An 18,873-nucleotide genomic window follows, 5' to 3' on the forward strand; every position below is an offset into this window, starting at 1 on the left:
AGGTGGTTAGAGAAAGGACTGATACCCATCTTACAGACTGGCAAGCTAAGGCCGAGGAAGGGTAGTGCTTTGCTCCAAAGGCAAAGATGGGGCAGAGCCAAAGCAAACCAAGACCCTTGTGTCCCAAGCTCGAATTCTCCTCTGTTTCAAGGTAGCTGGGAGCTTTAAGCCTAGAAGGCGCTCAGACCAGCGCAGACTGGAACCACGACTCTATCCTCTCCAGGGGGTCGCGCCAAAGCCACGCCTCCTCTTGAGCAAGTCACTGGGGAGTGGGGAGAAAGCGGCCCTAGCATGTCTCTTTAATGCGCGCCCCCGGAGGCCCCGCGCGCCCCCGCCACTATAACTGGAGTGCATGGAGCAAGCTGCCTTCAGAGAAAGAAGGCGGGAGCTGGGCACCCGTTGACCGACTTTTCCAAGTGCGATCAGCTCCCGTCCGACCCACATCCCGCCCCCATGGACCCGCCCAGGGGCACCCACTGCTGAGGACCAGATGCCGGTCGGGCTCCGGGCTGGGTTGAACCCCGCCACCGCACAGTGACCGCGGGTCACTGCAGGCTCCGCGCACCTCTTCCCGCAGCGCTCGCCGTCGGGCGAGGGCTCCGCCGCCGCCACGCCTCGCGCCCCGGGCTGCCCGCCCCATGCTGGTGCACACTTACTCCGCCATGGTGAGTAGTCTCGGGCACGGGGGCGTGCCCGGCCGGGGATCGGGCAGCCTGGGTGCTGGACCTTCCGTTCCAAACCTCCCACTCCAACGAAATCTCGGATGGAGGGGGCCACAGCGACTGCGCCCGCGGAGAACCGTGCTCACGGGACTGTCCCCAGCCCAAGGTTCCCGCGCCCACGGGTTGTTCAGAGATAGACCTCGGGCCTCGGGAGCGGGCAGGACGGCAGCCGGCCCCTTGGGAGATGAGGAGGGTCCTTTCAGTTGCCGCTGGATCGCCTGACACGCCCCATTCCTTCCCCAGGAGCGCCCCGACGGGCTGGGCGCAGCGGCCGGCGGGGCCCGCCTGTCGTCACTGCCCCAGGCGGCCTACGGGCCGGCGCCGCAGCTGTGCCACACGCCCACCGCCGCCGACTTCCAGCCGCCCTACTTCCCGCCGCCCTACCCGCAGCCGCCGCTGCCCTACGGCCAGGCGCCCGACGCCGCCGCCGCCTTTCCCCACCTGACAGGGGACCCGTACGGCGGCCTGGCACCCCTGGCGCAGCCGCAGCCTCCGCAGGCCGCCTGGGCCGCGCCCCGCGCCGCCGCCCGCGCCCACGACGAGCCGCCCGGCCTGCTGGCGCCGCCAGCCCGCGCCCTGGGCCTCGACCCGCGCCGTGACTACGCCGCTGCTGCTGTGCCGCGGCTCCTGCAAGGCCTGACCGAGGGCGCGCACGGCCTGGCCGACGCGCCCCTCGGCCTCCCGGGGCTGGCGGCCCCGCCGGGCCTGGAGGACCTGCAGGTGAGGCCCGAACGGTCCGGGATGGGCCAGCATCCGCTGCGGTGGCTTAGGACCCGGCGGGCGGCAAAGAGTGGCCAGTGCAGGAGCCCGCCCGACTTTTCTCCCAGCCTGCCGAGGATGCGCCCCATGTCCTGAGTTGGACGCTGCCTGGCCTTTCAGGCGGCCTGGCTCTGAGTCCGTGAGCCTGGGGTCTGGGTGGCGGCGACCTTTCGCCGAGGAAATGTACAGGGGCTGAACCACTTTGTCCCTCTCCGCTGGGCAATGTAGGGCATCTACATATGGCCAGTTCTGGTCTACTGGGGCAGCCTGTGCCTGGAGCGAAGAGAAGCGGAGGAATTGCCTGAAGTTCAAAATTGCCTCTGTGAATTGCACAGCAAGGTTCCCAGGGCTCCAACTCGGCCGCAAATGCTGGAGCGCGCGGGTGAATCCCGGTCCCGCCCGAGGCCGCCGCAGGCGACCGGTGGTGCGCGTTGGGCGGAGCAGACGGCAGGGGCTTGGGAAGCGACAAGAGATTATAGTCTACGAGCGCCCTTACCACTACCCTGTCCTATTTGCAGGCCATGGACGAACCGGGAATGAGCCTCCTGGACCAGTCGGTGATCAAGAAAGGTAAGGAAGAATGGCGTGCCTCTGCCAGGGCAGAACTGGGCGAGATGGTGCAAGCCCTGGCACACAGACCCAACGTCTTCCCTACGGCGCGTCCCTCATGTGCATCGCCGAGCTCAGTGGCCACCGGTCACTCTTTTCGGCCCAGTAGAGGGGCTGCGGAGGCTGCAAGCCTGGGCAGCTGGGGTGGTTGGTGAATTGGCCCCAGAGCCTACCAGCCCGGGTGCCCTGCGAGCCCGACCACGCTCACTTAGCTACCCTGGCGGCCAAGCCTGTGCAGGGGCCTGGCCTCTCCCTACCAAGGGGGAGGGCACTCTCTTAGATCTGGAGTTAATTTGCAGAACAAGTTAAACCACTTCCCTGTTTCCTAAGAGGTGGTAATAGGGGTGCTATTCCCATGGATGTCGTTAAATGATTTCCACTTTATGGAGCCTTACCATTTCCTAGCCTGCCAGGTTCTTTCTGCCTCTCCCTTCCCAGCAGGGCCTCCGGAGCCTTGTGGTTCCCTAGGGAATTTTTTCTCCACTGGGGAGCCTCTTTCAGTGTTCAGGATGAGGGGGCGGGTCTGTGAATATTGTGGCAGGCCCTGTGCAGGAGGGTCAGGGCCTGGTGTTGGTGTCTATGTGAGTCTGCAATCCTGTACATGTCTGAAATATTCCTTTCCTAGGTGTCTTTCTAGTATTTCTTGGTGTCTCTTGCTGTTGAGTGTATAATGTGTGTCCATCATGTTGGTGTAGTTTCCATGCTTTGGGGGGTCAGGGTCCCTGTTGTGTCCAGGAACTTGTTTTTTGGCACTGAGGATCTCTAAGGATGGAGAGTTGCTCCCTGTTTATTTTCGGGGTGTTTGTGTCTCTCTAGTAAAATCCAGGGGTTTGAGATCTGCCCTCCACTGGCTCTTGGGACCTGTGAGTTCTGACGGTGACAGAGAAAGGTGAGAAAGACAGAGACAGGAAGCTCAGGCATCCAACAGGCTCCTTGAATCTGGGGAGGGGGCAGTGAAGAGAGGAATATGGGGGCACAGGCAAGCCCGCAGTGCCCAGGGCAGGCACAAGCTGTTTTTCAAACCAGTGAATTCAAGCCTGGGCTCAGTCTGCCCTCCCAGAGAGCATGTGGGGTGGGGAGGGACAGGGCTCCAGGCAGGACTTGGATTTCCAAGACTTGTGGCTGGGAGTTAGCTGGACCACCTGGAGTATGTGTGGGGAAAGATGAGGGGATAGCCCACCCAGAACCTGGGGGAAGGGGGCACCAGGTACCGGGGCTGTGTTACCTGGAGGTAGGGGTTTGGGGAGGCTGCCTGGAGCCCCAGCAGAGGTGTGCGGTCAGAGCCAGCTCTTTGCTAGCAGCCAATGCCTTGCTTTAGTGAATTTTTCCAAAACCGACGGAAGGAAGAACTTGTCTCCAGTGGCAAGAGCCTGCTGCGGGGCTGCGTCCACCAGGAGATGGTCTCCACGGTCTCAGTTCCCAGTTCCTGACTCCTGCCCGGACTCAGTGGATCAGGGGGGCCGAGACTCACTGACTCCCTGGGGGAGGTACGCACGTGCTAAATCAATTCAGTCGTGTCCAACTCTTTACAACCCTATGGACTGTAGCCCACCATGCTCTTCCGTCCATGGGATTCTCCAGGCAAGAAAACTGGAGTGGGTTTCTGTGCCCTTCTCCAGGGGATCTTCCTGACCAGGGATCAAACCCATGTCTCTTATATCTTCTGCATTGGCAGGCGGGTTCTTTACCACTAGCACCACCTGGGAAGCCCAAGGAACCTGGGGATTTCTGCTTTGGGGAAGGGTAGAAAAACCAGCTGGGCCTCTTGAGTACCTTAAACCCAGTCCCCTGCTCAGAGCCAGGACAAGAGACTGGCTACAAAGAGGAACTAAAACTGCCTAAAACTCCCAGCCCCAAACTTCCATAAATTCTGGGTCCTGTGGGTGAGCGAGGATCCCCCAAAGCAGCCCCAAGAACACAGGGAATGGGGCCAGGATTCGCGAGTGTTGCGCGCTGATGTTGCGCGCGAGTGTGCGGGATGGATGTGGGCGCCCGTGCTGTTCGGGATGTCGCCGTCGCGGGCGCGCACACGGCCCGACTGCAGTGTCAGCCCGTGGGTGGCCCGGCGACCTGAGTTAGGGACTGCACGCTGGGAGCCCCAACCTGGACGGAGAGTCACAGCCCAGGGCAGTGCCGCCAAGAGGGAGGGGCGAGAGCTGGATCTCCCAAATGAAGGAAGAGGCTGGTTCCCAAGCGGCGAACTTGGCCTTTGGCTGGCGGCCGGCGCGGCTAGCCTTTGGGGAGGAGACGGAGTTCGTGCGGCGCTTTGCGGCTTTGCAACCAGACAGGCGGAGCCCATCTGCGAAGGTCAGGCCTCGGAAAGCGCTTGCACGGGCGACCTAGCCGTGGCCACGCAGGTGGCCCAGTTGAAGCCCTGCGTCCTGGAGCCTCCACGCCCCACACAGCGGGTGATTTTCTTTTGCGCCCTCCGCAGTCACTGCGGGACTCCCGCCACGCCGCCAGCCAAGTGGGCGCGGTTGGTTAGCTTCCTTCTTCGCCCTCGGGTCTTTCCGAAGGCTTGGGGAGCCCCGGTCCCGTCCTGAAGTCCTCTGGCACCTGCCAGGAGCGATGGAGGACCGTCCCACTCCTGGATTTATAGAAAGCCCTGGAGTTACAGAATTATGGAAAACTCTGAAATTACAGAAATTCGTTCTTGGCTAGCTGCAGCAAGGACTTCATTCCTCCAGCTCCTCCTGGCCCTGGCGGGAGGGGCAGCTGTGTCAGGGGCGGCTGAGGTCCTGGGTGTGAAAGGGCCAACAGGTTTAAAAAGGTTAAACATTTCTGTGGGTTTCTGACCACACAGTTACAGCTGGAGGGGAGTGGTTTGGGGATGAGAACTGAGGTGTTCCTCCTTCCCTCCAAGGAGAGTGAGTAGTTGCCGAATTACAGGCAGGGAAATCCCTTGCTGGGCTCTGTTGTCCACTCTCAGGGCGGGGGCTGATGTGAACAGTCACCCTTTCCTCTGGTTTCCCTGGCTCTGGGGAAGGAAAAGGGGAATGGGGAGTTTCTGGGCTTCAAAGGAGGGCCAGGATTGGGGTGAAATAAGTGAGGAACTCACTTGAAGCAAGATTGGGAGCTCTGTAATCAAGATAAATAATGTATCTTAGCGCAAAATTTTCTAAATTTTTGAATGCAAAGTATATCCACAATACACAGGATACCAGAATTTTACACAAAGATGGAATCTGACTCTCACTTCTACAACCCTACCTCACTTGCCTCCCAGGCTACCGTCGGCCACAGCATGAGACTAAAAAACCAGTGCAAATGAACTGTGGACTCTGCCTGAGGGCAGCATAGCACCCACAGGGCGGTGAAGGGTAGGAGTTATAGTTAAAAGAAAGGGAGGAGAGAATGGTAGGGGTGGGGATTAGGAGGTACAAACTTACTCAGTACAAAATAAGCTACAAGGACAACACAACACAGAGGACATAGCCATTATTTTATTATGACTATAAATAGAATATATCTTTAAAAATTGTGAATTGTTATGTTGTACCCGTGCATATTATGTAATAGTGTACATCAACTATATCTCAATTAAAAGAAATTAAAATTTGAAATAAAAGAAACCCTCCAGGAACTTCCTGGTGGTCCAGTGGTTAAGACTTTGAGCTCCCAATGCAGAAGGCATGAGTTTGATCCCTGGTTGGGGAGCTAAGATCAAACCAGCCACATGATTCAGCCAAGAAATTAAAATATTTAAAAAAGAAACCCTCTAGCAGTTGGTGAGATGGAAACTTAACCAGCAGGTCCCACTGGGGAAGGTGAGGGAACTCAAGTGGGCTGGGAGGAGGGTCAGGACCCCTCCTGTCTGCTTTCCTCCTGCTTGTCCCTCTCCCCACAGGCCTTGGATTGGTGGTACCCTAAGTGTAGTCTAAGGAACCACATTCATCAAATCCACAGTGGGTGCTTGTTTAAGAAAATGAAGATTTCCTGGGCACCATCTCACATCTACTGAATGAGAATCCCCGGAAATATGGCCCTGGGACTTCATTTTTTTTAAACTGATTGATTGAAGTAAAATTTACATATCTGAAATTCACCCATTGGAAGAGTACAATTCGAAGATTTTTAGTACACTTATAGAGTTGTGTAACCACTACCACAGTCTGTTTTAAGACATTTCCAACACCCCCCCCAAATTCCTCTATTCTCGTTTGTAACTAATTCCCACTCCAAGCTTTAGGCAACCACTGATCTGCTTTCTGTCTATATGTTCGCATATACTGGACATACTATATAAATGAAACACATATATAAATATGCCAATTTTTGCATCTAGCTTCTTGTACTTATAATATTTTTGAGGTTCATCTGTGTTGTAGATTTTATTAGTAGGTCGTCCCTTTTTCATTGCTTAGTAGTACTCCATTGTATGGATGTAACGGATTTTGTTTATTCATTCCTTAGTTGATGGACTCTGGGTTTGTTTCCACTTTTTGGCTAGCATGAATAATGCTGCTGTGATCATTCACAATGCATCTTTGTGTGGACATGTTTTCACTGCTTTTGAGTTCCTAGGAGTGGAATTGCGGGATTTTTATGAGTTTGTCTTTAATTTTTTCAAGAAACTCCCAAGCTGTTTTCTAAAGCAGCTGTACTATTTTACATTCCTACCAAATAGATGTGAGGATTCCAGTTTCTTCACATCGTCATCTGCGCTTGATATGTCTGTCTGTTTGATTATAGCCTTCCTGGTGAGTATCTCAGTATATTTTTAATTTGCATTTCCTTAATCACTAGTGATGTTGAGCTCTTTCTCATATGCTTACTAGCCACTCATATCTCATTTTTAGTGAAACATCTATTCACGTGTTTTGAATATTCTCTAATTGGGTTATTTATCTTACTATTGAATTATAAGAATTCATATATTCTGGATCCACATCCTTGATAAGATATAGGATTTGCAGATATCTTATTCAAGAGTATTTCATTCATTTTTTAAAAGAGACTCTTGCTTTTATTTATTTATTTGGCTGTGTGGGGATCTCAGTTGCATCACATGGTGTCTTCATTAGGTCATGAGGGGTCTTCTGTTATGGCTCATGGGCTCTAGCTGTGGCACGTAGGTTCACTTGTTGTGGTGCGTGGGCCCAGTTGCTCTGCCGCATGGGGGATCCTAATTCCCCAACCAGGGATTAAACCCACATCCCCTGCATTGCAAGGCAGATTCCCAACCTCAGGACCACCAGGGAAGCCCCTCATTTTCTTAATAGTATCTTTTCATGTGCAGAAGTCTTTTATTTTGATGAAATCCAATTTCATGATTTTCTTTTATGGATCATGTTTTGGTGTTGTATGAGGAACTCTTTACCCAATCCAAGGTCAGGAAAGCTTTTCTCCTGTATTTTATTCTAGAAAGAATTGCAGTTTTAACCAGCTTTCTGAGCATCTGTGGCACACTCCCCAGAATCAGTGGTCAGAACGTATCTCCCACCTGTGGACAGAGTGTGTAGACTTGCTGTGTGTGTGTGAGTCTTGTCTGCAGGCGTGTGTACATGTGAATGGCTTCTGCACACATGACCAGGGGGACACCATGAGTAGACCACTTCAGCTTCAGGACTCACTGTGGTATGGGAGACAGACGCCAGTGTCCCTGCCTTGTAATCTGTGCTAGTTAATTCCCACCTTTATGACTGCTCTTTCCCCAGGCCACCTGCTTCCCTGCCTAACCCTGGCTTCACACCCATCATTTTTGAAGGAAGAAGCTCTGAGGGGAAAGACACAGACAAGTGGGGGGAAGAGGGGGAAAGTAGCAAAGTCTCTAATTCATATACACAAACACTTGTCCACCTGTCCTGCACTACGCTAGCTGTAGACTACCTATGTCTGCATAAATCTGGCATATGCTCTATGTTTAAATATATCAACAGTAGCAAAAGCACCTGCAGATATCCTTATGTACACTGCTGCATTCCTGCAACACTGGAGAAGGGCAGAGCCTGTGTGTATAGAGCTGGGCTCACTGTTGTTAAGTGTATGCACGCACAGGTTCACCCTCGTTGCTGTATAGGAGGGCATGTAGTTTTTATGTAGAGACATTTGTATGACACGTGTGCTCACATATGTCCCTGTTTGCACATGCACAAACGGCTTCACCCAGCTTTGGTCTCCCTCCTGGTACAGAGCCTGGCCTCAGGGGTCTCCAGACTTTAATAAAAGCTGGAGGGAGGAGGCTGCTGGGGGAGAGAAGAATTTTCTATTCTTCTGACCATTCCCTCTGCCTAGGAGTCATGGGCAACCGGACAGTCTCTTTGGCCTTCTTGTTAATTTATTAATTCATAATTTTATTTTTTAAGTCAAGCTTGAGGTATAATTTACATATAGTACAGTTCACCCTTTTAAAATGTGCATTTCTATGCATTTTTTTAAACTAAGTTTTTATTTGACTGTGGTGAGTCTTAGTTGCGGGATACGAAATCTTAGATCTCTGTTGCAGCATACGAGATTACACATGGGATCTAGTTCTTAGCCACTGGACCGCCAAGGATGTCCCTAAACTTTTGAATCAGTCGCCAGTGTTTAAAAATCCAGGGAATTCCCTGATGGTCCAGAGGCTAGGATTCCATGCTTCCATTGCATGGGGTGTGGGTTCAATCCCTGGTCAGGGCACTAAATTCCCATAAGCTGCACAGTGCAGTGAAAAAAAATAATCCAGAGATATCACCTAGAAGCCTCAAATTCTGGTCTTACCAGCAAAAACAAAACAAACCAAAAACCTGAACAAGCTAAGAGTTCTGGCAATGTTGGTGTGTCCTACATGGTGACACTCTCCCATATCTCACTTACTTCTATTAACTGCTGCGCTCCCCACTTTGAAGTCTCCAACTGTGCTGTCCACTGTAGGATCTACCGGCCATGTGTGGCTATAGAGCACTTGAAATGTGGCTAGTCCAAATTAAGATGTGTTGTAAGTATAAAATATGTATTGAGTTTTGAAGACCAAGTACAAGAAAATAATGTAAAATAGCTCATTCATAATTTTCAAAATATTGATTGTATGACTCAGTGATAATATTTTTATTTATTGGGGTAAGTAAAATGTATTAAAACTAGTCTTAATGTGTTTCTCACTTTTTAAAAATGGGGCTTCTGGAAAATATAAATTTATATATGTGGCTCAGAGTGTATTGCTCTTGGACAGTGTGGTCGAGAGCCTAAAGGGCAGATGGAGGACCAGGCAGATAGGTAGGGAGGGCTGGACCACAAGCTAGGTCCCACTTTAAAGAACATTTGGCCACTCTGTGCAACATGTGGGATCTTAGTTTCCTGACCAGGGATGGACCCGTGTCCCCTGCGTTGGCAGGCAGTGTCTTAACCACTGGAGCACCAACGAAGTCCCAAGAAGGGCACTATGACAGTTATGGTCATCATCAGAGGCCAGGCCCATCTCTGTTCCTTATTGCTGAGCCAGCTTAACTATTAATACTGTGAACTTTAAGTTTCTTTATCTTGAAATGGGGATAGAACATACCATCTACTCCATAGACCTGTTAATGTGAAGCCCTTGGTATACGGTTGGCACTCACTGGAGGGTAGGCAGCATCATTCTGCTCAGCTATGGAGCTAGAATTTGATTCTCAGGCACTGATGAGTTCTAGGCTGGGGAGTGATGGATGTTTCAGAAAGATCCCTCTGGAGCAGGGGCTGTGCAGAAATTCAGGTGGGAAGTGACAGTGTCCCTCCATACCTGTGGCTGCATCCAGGCACGTGGAGAAAAGAAAGCCCTAGGCCACGGTGATGGGTGGGATGGTGGAGGAGAGGGCAGTGTGGAGGGCCTCACTGAGGTTTCTGGCTGGGCGAAGGCAGGGATGGTTTCAGTGCACATTCAGAGAAGGGAAAGCTGGAGGGGCTCTGCCAGGCCAGGGACTGGGCCAGGCTTGCTTGCCTCTGCCTTCCGGAGGCTTAGCACAGTTCCCTGCACACTGGTGCTCAGCGAACATTTTGCCAGATGACTGGAGGGCCAAGTGCCGCCTTTGAGACCACAGTCCAGGGCTTACTACTGGTACTAAGTCTATCGCCTACATGATTTCAGGCCCATTATTTCACCTCTCTGGGCTTCAGTCTCTCATCTGTAAAATGGGGATAATAAACGTAGCCTCTGTTCTGAGGATTCAGTGAGGTTATTGGTAGAAGCACAGTATATACTATAGTGAGTGCTCATTGACTCTTGGCCTCAGGATCTCCACTTGATCCCCCTCCCCAAACACAGAAAGCCTGCCTTTTCTACTAAGGCTCTCACTTCCTTGAAAGAAGAAAAGCCCAAGGGGAAACAAGTACCTCAGTCGTTCTCCCTTCCCCCTGAGGCTTAGCAGGAGAGTGGAGGTTAGACTGCGGGAAGGACTTTCTTTTAGAGCCAAGAGTGTCCAAATGCGAGTTAAAAAATAAACTTCTCAGATTCCCTTCCCTGCCCTTCATAGATATTAGTACAAAATTAGAGAGTATTGGAGGAGGGAACAATAGGGGATGTCTCTTTATTCCTGGACTCCTTGACATCCCAGAGTGACTTAGCTGGAAGAGGGCCAGGGTTGGGGGCCTAATGGGGTCATAACCTCCCTGTCTCTGGAATGCGGGAGTCCAAAGCCCCCAGGCCTTTCACTGACCTGAGATGGTGGGGGAGACATGGGGATCACAGGTGAGTGGGAGCAGGGAATCGGGGACTCCTTGTGATCTGGCAGTGACCCAGGAATCCAGTCGCCAGCTCACATTCCGTTTCCCTATTTCCAACACCCTCTGTGATCATGCATGCCCAAACTCCCAAGACTGCTGAGGCTGTTTGATTTTTAACAGGGAACCAGCCTGACTCAATGAAGGGAATCGGGGTTCCAGAGCCAGAGAAGTTTTGAGTTTCATTTCCACCACCCATTGGCTGAGTGAACATGAGTGAGTCACGTTAACCTCATCATGCTTCAGTCTCTTCTCTTTTAAAGCAGGGTTAGTAGAACCTCCTTCTGGAAGGTGCTGGGACGTGCAGAAGCAGCTGTGTGTGCACAGCGTGTGAGCGCGGTGCTGACTCGCAGCTGGCACCTCAGCAGCGCGCTAGCATCCCAGCTGGCCAGTGCTCAGTGTTTCTCTCCCTTGCTCTCACTTCTGCTCCACAGTCCCCATCCCCTCCAAAGCCAGCAGCCTTTCGGCCCTCTCACTGGCCAAAGACAGCTTGGTTGGCGGCATCACGAACCCCAGTGAGGTCTTCTGCTCCGTGCCCGGCCGGCTCTCTCTGCTCAGCTCGACGTCCAAGTACAAGGTGACAGTGGGGGAGGTCCAGCGGCGACTCTCACCTCCCGAGTGCCTCAATGCCTCTCTCCTGGGTGGTGTCCTTCGCAGGTAGGAAGGCCAGCCCACAGCTCCCTGCCCAGGGTCAAGGCTAAAACCTGTGGTCCTTTCAGACTTCCTCAGGGGTTTGGAGAGGGGACGGCCCCACCCCAGGACACACAGGGTCATCTCTACCTCAGTCTCCCAGGAGGATTATGTATGCTCTCTGGACAGGCCTATGTCCTTGGCAGCTCCCATGGGTCTGCAGGCTGGAGGGTCGGGAGTAGAGAAGAGCCTGGGTACCAAGAAGGGATGCAGGACTCAGCCACATTGGGCATGATGGAAAGGCTGGGTTAGGGGAAGGGACAGCCCCCACCCCACCCAGAAAAAGGATCCCCAGGACTTAAGGCCCATTCCCTGTGTCAGGTACAGGCCTCTCTGGTGTGTGTGTTCTGAGCAGGGAGCATGGGGTCCATAGTTTGTCTTCATAATTGGGCCTGTCTCTGCGTATGTCCTTGTGCCTGGGTAGGTATTTCTGCTTCAGGACTATGACTTTTGATGTATTTGACGATAGTGTTTGTGTGCATGCTTGCATGTGTGCTTGTATGTGTATGTGGTGTAGGGAGTGGACAGGAGTATATGTTTCCATGAGTGTGAGTTTCCTGTTACTTTCAGTGGGATGTGTTGGTCAGAGTATGTTCTACTCTGTGGGTGGTGTGAGTATATGCTTACCCTTGGGTGGGGCTTCCCAGGTGGTACAGTGGTAAAGAGTCCCCCTGCAAAGCAGGAGGGTTCAGTCCCTGGGTCAGGAAGACTCCCTGGAGTAGGAAATGGCAGCCCACTCCAGTATTCTTGCCTGGAAAATTCCATGGACAGAGGAGCCTGGTGGGCTACAGTGCATGGGGGTCGCAAAGTCGGACACGACTGAGTGACTGAGCACGCACCCTTGGGTAGGAGCTGCATTTGTGCAGGTGTGGGAATATCCCCTTATTCCTGGTGTCTGAGCATCCCAGAGTGGCTTGTATGAGTCCATGGGTGTCTGCACAAGTGTCCCTGGGCTCCTGGCTTGGTGTGGACATGTGTTTCTGTGTCCTGGACATCTGAGACTGTGTGTCTGTCTCTATTGGTGTGCACGTCTGTTCTTGGTCCTCAGTGCGTTTCATCTGTGTGTGTGTCTATGTGCCCTGGGCAGCTGTGTGTATGACAATGTCTCCCATGTATCTCTCTGTGTTTCCCATTTGTCTCTGGACCTGCTTGTCCCTGGGTAGCTGTGCTGATGTACACAGGTGGGAGAAAGAACCCTGAGATGCTGGTCCATCCTGCCCCACCCTGGGCTGTCTCTGCTATTGGGAGGATTAGGGAGAAATGAAGCGGTTCCTGGAGCTGGGTGTAGGGCCCCCTTTCCCATCATGGCTGCAAACCCAGTGAGATTAGGAAGAGATTGCGATCGGGCAGGTGGAGACCCCAGCGTGTCCCCAGGGCCAGGCCCAAGCCTCACAGGGTTGGTGGAGGCAGCAGGCCCTGTTGGCTTACTGAGCATCCATGATTCTCTCTTTATAGTGTGTGTCTCTCTCTGTGTGCACGCCCAGGGCCAAATCCAAGAATGGAGGCCGGTGCCTGCGCGAGCGGCTGGAGAAGATTGGGCTCAACCTGCCAGCTGGCCGTCGCAAGGCCGCCAACGTGACCCTGCTGACTTCGCTAGTGGAGGGTGAGGCCCGAGGGGCCACGAGCCACCACCCAATGTGACTGTGTGTGACCGTCTCGGATGCAGGAGGGCGTGTTTAGTCATATGTGTGTTCTCTGTGCCCCATATGTAAGGGGTGTGTGTGAAATATGCATGCAGTCTTTACGTGTATATGCAGCACACAGGTGCATGTGCTGGTACAGCAGAGTGTGTGTGTGTGTGTGTGTGTGTGTGTGTGTAAGGAAGAGTGGCCAGTGTGTGAATGTGGTAGAGATGAGGGGGTTAGAGTCCCCTTCCTGGAGGCTGGTGACTCTGAGCTCAATCATCTTGAGTTCTCAAGCTCAGCTCCCACCCCTGAGCTCAGAGGCCTTCCGAGAAGGGAGGGCAGTGGGGTTGCAACTGGAGCTGAGAGGGGAATCGGAAGAAGAGAGAAACATATATAGAAGCAGAATGGAGGCTAGCCCTGGCCAGACGTTGGAGGGTCCAGGCTGTGCTCCGGGCTCAGAGGTACACCTGGCTGTAGTGATGTCTCATCTCTGCCTTCCCTCCCCCTAGGAGAGGCCGTACACCTCGCCCGAGACTTTGGCTACGTCTGTGAGACCGAGTTCCCAGCCAAGGCAGCTGCCGAGTACCTGTGCCGACAACACGCTGACCCCGGGGAGCTGCATGGCCGCAAGAGCATGCTGCTGGCTGCCAAGTGAGTGAGGGTGCCGTGCACAGGCTGCCATGGGTACCCTACACGGGCACATATGGGTACAGGGCACAAACACAGGCTCCGAGCACGGGCACAGTGGGCACCACGTGTACCTGTGATGGACACACGGTGCGTGATCTACTGCACACACCTAGGCTCCATGCTGCATGTGACAGGGCACACGTGGACATGGGAGCATATCTGAGTTCTGTATGTCACACACACAGTGTCAGGACAGGCTTACACAGAAGCCCAGGTGTGGGTTCCATGCCCCCATGGCACCACCAGCTCGTCCCATCGAGGGTCTGAGGGTCTCTAGCCCTGCGCCCCATGCCTGAGCCTTGTCAATCAGCCCCTCTGCTCCTGTGACCTCCATCAGGGCACCCAGCCAGGCCCCTATGTTGACCCTACTTTGTCCTTACTTCACACCTGACCCCTCTACAAGTCTCACGGATGCCTCCCTCACCCCACCCACACGCCACTGCAACGCTGGTCTCTTAGTCTCACTCCTGGACATTTACCCCAGCGCCCCTCTGTTCCCCCAGCCTTCCTGCCCCGCACATGCACTACTCTCTACCCAAGAGCCTTCAAGGGCTCCCACTGTTACTGCATTGATTTTCAAACTAGGTGCTATTGGGATGTTGCAGGGCCTGTGTAATGAACTGATGTTTGATGAAGATTTAGTTTTAAGGAAGGGTTCCCTCGCGAGAAGAGACAGACAGGGCAGTTTGAAAACCACCATTCTGTAAAATCCAGACTCCTTTGAGGACCCCCATAATGTGGTCTGCACAAACTCCACCCACTCCGCCTGACCCTCTTGCTCTGTCCTGCCCTCCCATTCTTGGGCTTGCTCTTCCGCTTAGAATGACATTCAGGCCTTCCACCTAAGGCAGTTCTTCATATCACAACTCCATCCTCCCTTCTTCACAGTTCCCTCAAATGCGCTAGGCAGAAATGGACTCACAGACTCATGGGACTGCCATGACTCATGGGGCCTTTGAGACTGTTCATATTGGAGCTGGAGAAATGTGTCTAGGGCAGGACCCACCTCACTCATTAATCAGCTAACTCACCAAGCCCTTCCTGGGTCCCAGTCACGTCTAAGATGCTGACTGGGTTCCTTGGTGATGCAAAGGGAAGACACAAGTGGTTCTCCTGCCTGAGGCGGACGCAGGATGCATAGAGAAATGAATGATGGCTGCAGAATGGAGTTGGATTCAACTTCCAGCCTAGTCACTTGGACAGGTCATCTAATCGTCAGAAACTTAACGAGTTTCCTCTTCCATGTGACAGGGATAACAATACAGATTTGTTGTGAGATTAAGTGAGCTGATATAGACAGTGTGCTTGGCATAGAATCCAGGCCTCAATTCATATTCACTGCTATTATTTCAGTTATTTAAGGCAGATTCTGGATTGTTCCCCCAATAATTTCATAAACAAAGCTCTTGAAGCATTGGCTGTTTTGGGTGCAGGTGTGGATAGGAGAGAGAATCAAGGAAAGTGTCCTACACAAGGCAGGAGTTGAGCTGGACTTGGAATGTGGGCAGAATATCCACAGGAAAAGAAATTGTAGGGTATTGGCATGTGCTGTTTATTAGCTGTGATATTGGGCAAGTCAGTTACCATCTCTGAACCTTCATTTAATTTTCTGTAACATGGGTATGATCATCATTTGTAGACTGTTGGGTCAGCAATCATATATATGATATCCAGCTGAACTCAGACCTCTGTCTCTAACCTCTGACCCTCCTTCCCCCACCAGGCAGATCTGTAAGGAGTTTGCAGACTTGATGGCGCAGGACCGTTCACCGCTGGGCAACACTCGCCCAGCGCTCATCCTGGAGCCGGGAGTGCAGAGCTGTCTGACACACTTCAGCCTCATCACGCATGGTTTCGGCGGGCCCGCCATCTGTGCTGCCCTCACTGCCTTCCAGAACTACTTACTGGAGTCACTCAAGGGGCTGGACAAGATGTTTCTAAGCAGTGCGGGCAGTGGGCACAGTGACACCAAGGTGTCAGAGAAGGATGCCAAACATCGGAAGTAACCGCTTGCCCCGCCCCATCCCTAAGGGGCTCCCAAGATCTGAAATGAGGTCTTTCCTCCTGGGGGTGGGCCTGAAAGCATTCAAAGGTGGGGCTGGAGTCAGACCAGAGAAAGAACATTCCTCCAGAAGCCCATGAGTTAGGGGTCTGGGCTGGAGAAGGGGAAGTGGCCTCTTGTGCTGTTGGTAAGTTAAGCGCCCAGGTGCTTGCCTCCTGTGTGCAATCTTCTGCCCCTTGACTGCTGAGAAGGGCTTGAAGAGGAGGTTGGCACAGAAAAGCCTGGTTCTTGGGGCCAGTGCTGCCCATGAGGGTGCCTGGGCAGTGATGGGTGCCCCCAGGGGCCAAGGCCTTGCTGTTTTTACTGAGACCAGGAGAGAAATGAACAAACCAGAGGTGCTGCTGAGGAGCTGGTGTGCTTCACCTCAGTCTCCTACCCCCAGAAAAGGGGTGCTGGCAGAAGGCCCCAGTGGATTCTTTGCATTGCTGCCACTCTTCTAAAGAAGTGGGCAGGAGGGCCCCTCAAGGAACAGGGAAGATAAAGCACAAATTGGATAACTTGAATCCAGGCTGCACTTCAGTCCTGTTGCTGTCTGTCCTATTTATTTATCATTACAGTTTAAAAACGTCCAGTGCAGCTTATTCATACCAGTGAGCCGAGTACTCTTGTTTCATTGTCTTCTGCTCACACACCAAGATGTGCAGCTACGCTAGGATGGAGAGGCTGTTTTTGCTCGCAAAGGGCTATGGGTGGGCCGGGAGGGAAGAAGGATGTCAGGGACTCTGAGGTTGTGGCTGAGATTTTGTATTTACGGTTGTTTCTCTTGACCCTGCAGTCAGTGTACCTCCCCAACTCTCAGACTGCTTTCTCATTCTCTTAATAAAACCTTTCACTGGATATGAAACCCTCCCTGTCTTTCTTCAGTCCAGGCCTGGATTTGCCTCCCCAGATGGCAAGGTCACAGGGGAGAGACAGGGCCTGGGAACTGGGGGAAGGGGGTGAAGTGTATAAGGGGGAAATCTTGGAGGGGGCTGCGGGCACCACTGGGTGAGGGGATGCAGATGGTGTGTCTGTCTGGCTTGTCAATGTGGCTATTAGTTCTGTGTGTGTGTGAGATAGAAGTGAATCCTGTGTGTGTGTGTGTGGGGTGGGGCGGGCGGCGGTATGTTGTGACTTACTGAGCCTGTGGGTGAAGGTGTCAGTCTGGCTGTTAGGTCTATGTGATGTGTTCCTATGATCGTTGGTGGTGGGTCTAAACATGTGTCAGTGTGAATGCTGATGACTGTCTATCTGGCCCGTTCAAGTCTAGCTTCTTTTTCTTCTTGAGGATTTCCATTTTTCTTGCCTGCACCTTCAGTCTCTCTGTCCCTACTAGATCATTCCCTAAAGGACACATTCTAGGATCTCATACCTTACCAAACATAAATCCTTTCCTTTTAAAGAGTTCTTAAAAAGATTATGACACCCTCCTTCCACTTCCCCACCCCTAATTCACTCCTGAACCCACTTTACTCTGGCTTCTACCACTACCAGCCTATGGAAATCCACTCAGCAAGGTCATCAGTGGCCACAAGTCCAAAGTCCCCTCTTCTGGACTTGGCAGCATTTGATATGGGTGACTACTTGCTCTCTTCTGAAACACTCCCTACTCATGTCCACAATGGAGTACTTGACTCAAGTACTCAGATCTTGACCTGGCCACCTTCCTGACCTCAGTAAATGGTGCCACCCTCTATACCCAGTTCCTCAAGCAGAAACTAGGAAGTTGTATTTGATTTTTCCCTATACCCTATCCACCACAAAGTCCATCCAGATAGAAGAATCTCCTCTGCTACCACCCTGGTCCTAGGGACTATTACAGTAGTCTTCCAACTGGTCTGTTTCCACTGGTGCACCACACTGAAGCCCTGCCAGCAATCGAGACACTGCCTGCTTCTTCAGCCACATGTTAAACTACTCTCTCCTCTTCCTTTGCTCCAGCCACACTGGCTCCCTTTCAGCTCCTCAGATCACCACGTTTACGTCTCAGGGCCACTGCACTTGCCTCTCTCTGCCTGGAATTCTCATCCCCCCGTTCCTTATAGGTGTGCTGTCAGAGACAGATGGTCAGGGGTTTCACAGAAATGAAAGGTTTGGGAATCATCTCCCAGGGGAAAGGTCCAAAGATGTGATTGCTTCTCCCAAGAAGTTTCCCTGCCTCAACCTACACATATGAAAGGATGGGAGGAAAGGCTGGAAGTATGTTCCGCTTTAATGAAAGACCTGGACCTGGCAAGGGACGTTCTACTACTAAAATTATTTTAGACTACAGGAAGTTGAGGGGATTAAATGAAGTAAGACATATGGCACTGAGACTATTTCAGCACCCCCTTCCATTTCTTAGGGGTTCCTTGTCAGCTTCCTCAACCTCTTCACTAGTCAGAGCTAAGCTTCCCTACCCTGAGGCAAAACAGCTGCTCTCTTCTGCAACCTATCCCCTCTCACCCCAAGCATGGGAAGGAATAAACTGTTTCCAGTGTATTAATCACCTGAAAGCAGATGAGAACCAACTGGGAGGCCATTCTGAGTGGTGTTTGGCCAGAAGTGGTAAAGCACCGGTGCACTCCCAGTGTTTTTCAACTTCAGAAAATCGATTAAGGACAAAGCTGGCATTAAAAAAAAAAATCTAGTAGAGATAACAGATTAGAAAATATCAGGGTGCACTGCACCACAACCCAATCATACATATATACATATCTGTAAGAAAGATTTCCGGAAGCAATGTTTACCTTTTATACAGTTGGTATGAAGTAAAAAACATGCTGAGGCTGTATCAATTCAATGGGTCATGGGCTTTATGAGGTGTAGAAGGAAAGGAAATTGAGGCGCTAGGTGGGAGAGGATTATGAAATGCTTAGCATGTCAAACCCAAGTTGGGTTTGACATTTTCAAAGTCATTCAGTCATGTCTGACTGTTTGCGACCCCGTGGACTATACAGTCCATGGAATTCTCCAGGCCAGAATATTGGAGTGGGTAGCCGTTCCCTTCTCCAGGGGACCTTCCTCACCCAGGGATCGAACCCAAGTCTCCCACATTGCAGGCGGATTCTATACCAGCTGAACC

The 18,873-nt window shown here is 52.3% G+C and overlaps 1 protein-coding gene across 1 annotated transcript; it reads left to right on the plus strand.

The window, feature by feature from the left end:
* The first annotated feature begins 623 nt into the window (after nt 1–623).
* TFAP2E (transcription factor AP-2 epsilon) lies at nt 624–16,667 on the plus strand. Its single transcript, XM_086379010.1, has 7 exons — nt 624–665; nt 966–1,442; nt 2,000–2,051; nt 11,198–11,420; nt 12,938–13,056; nt 13,588–13,729; nt 15,492–16,667. The coding sequence occupies exons 1-7, from the start codon at nt 639–641 to the stop codon at nt 15,772–15,774; spliced, it is 1,323 nt and encodes a 440-aa protein (XP_086235136.1). The 5' UTR covers nt 624–638; the 3' UTR covers nt 15,775–16,667.
* The last annotated feature ends 2,206 nt before the right edge of the window (nt 16,668–18,873 follow it).

The sequence above is a fragment of the Bos grunniens genome, chromosome 3, assembly GCF_055505025.1.
Source record: "Bos grunniens cultivar Pamir isolate PY7600 chromosome 3, Bosgru_T2T1.0, whole genome shotgun sequence".
NCBI classification, from domain to species: Eukaryota; Metazoa; Chordata; class Mammalia; order Artiodactyla; family Bovidae; genus Bos; species Bos grunniens.

Excerpts from the sequence above, each read along its gene's own strand:
- TFAP2E (XM_086379010.1), top strand. The coding sequence starts at position 639 with ATGCTGGTGCACACTTACTCCGCCATG. Across the intron at positions 1,443-1,999 it reads CGGGCCTGGAGGACCTGCAG|GCCATGGACGAACCGGGAAT; the intron begins GTGAGGCCCGAA and ends TCCTATTTGCAG. Across the intron at positions 11,421-12,937 it reads CTGGGTGGTGTCCTTCGCAG|GGCCAAATCCAAGAATGGAG; the intron begins GTAGGAAGGCCA and ends GTGCACGCCCAG.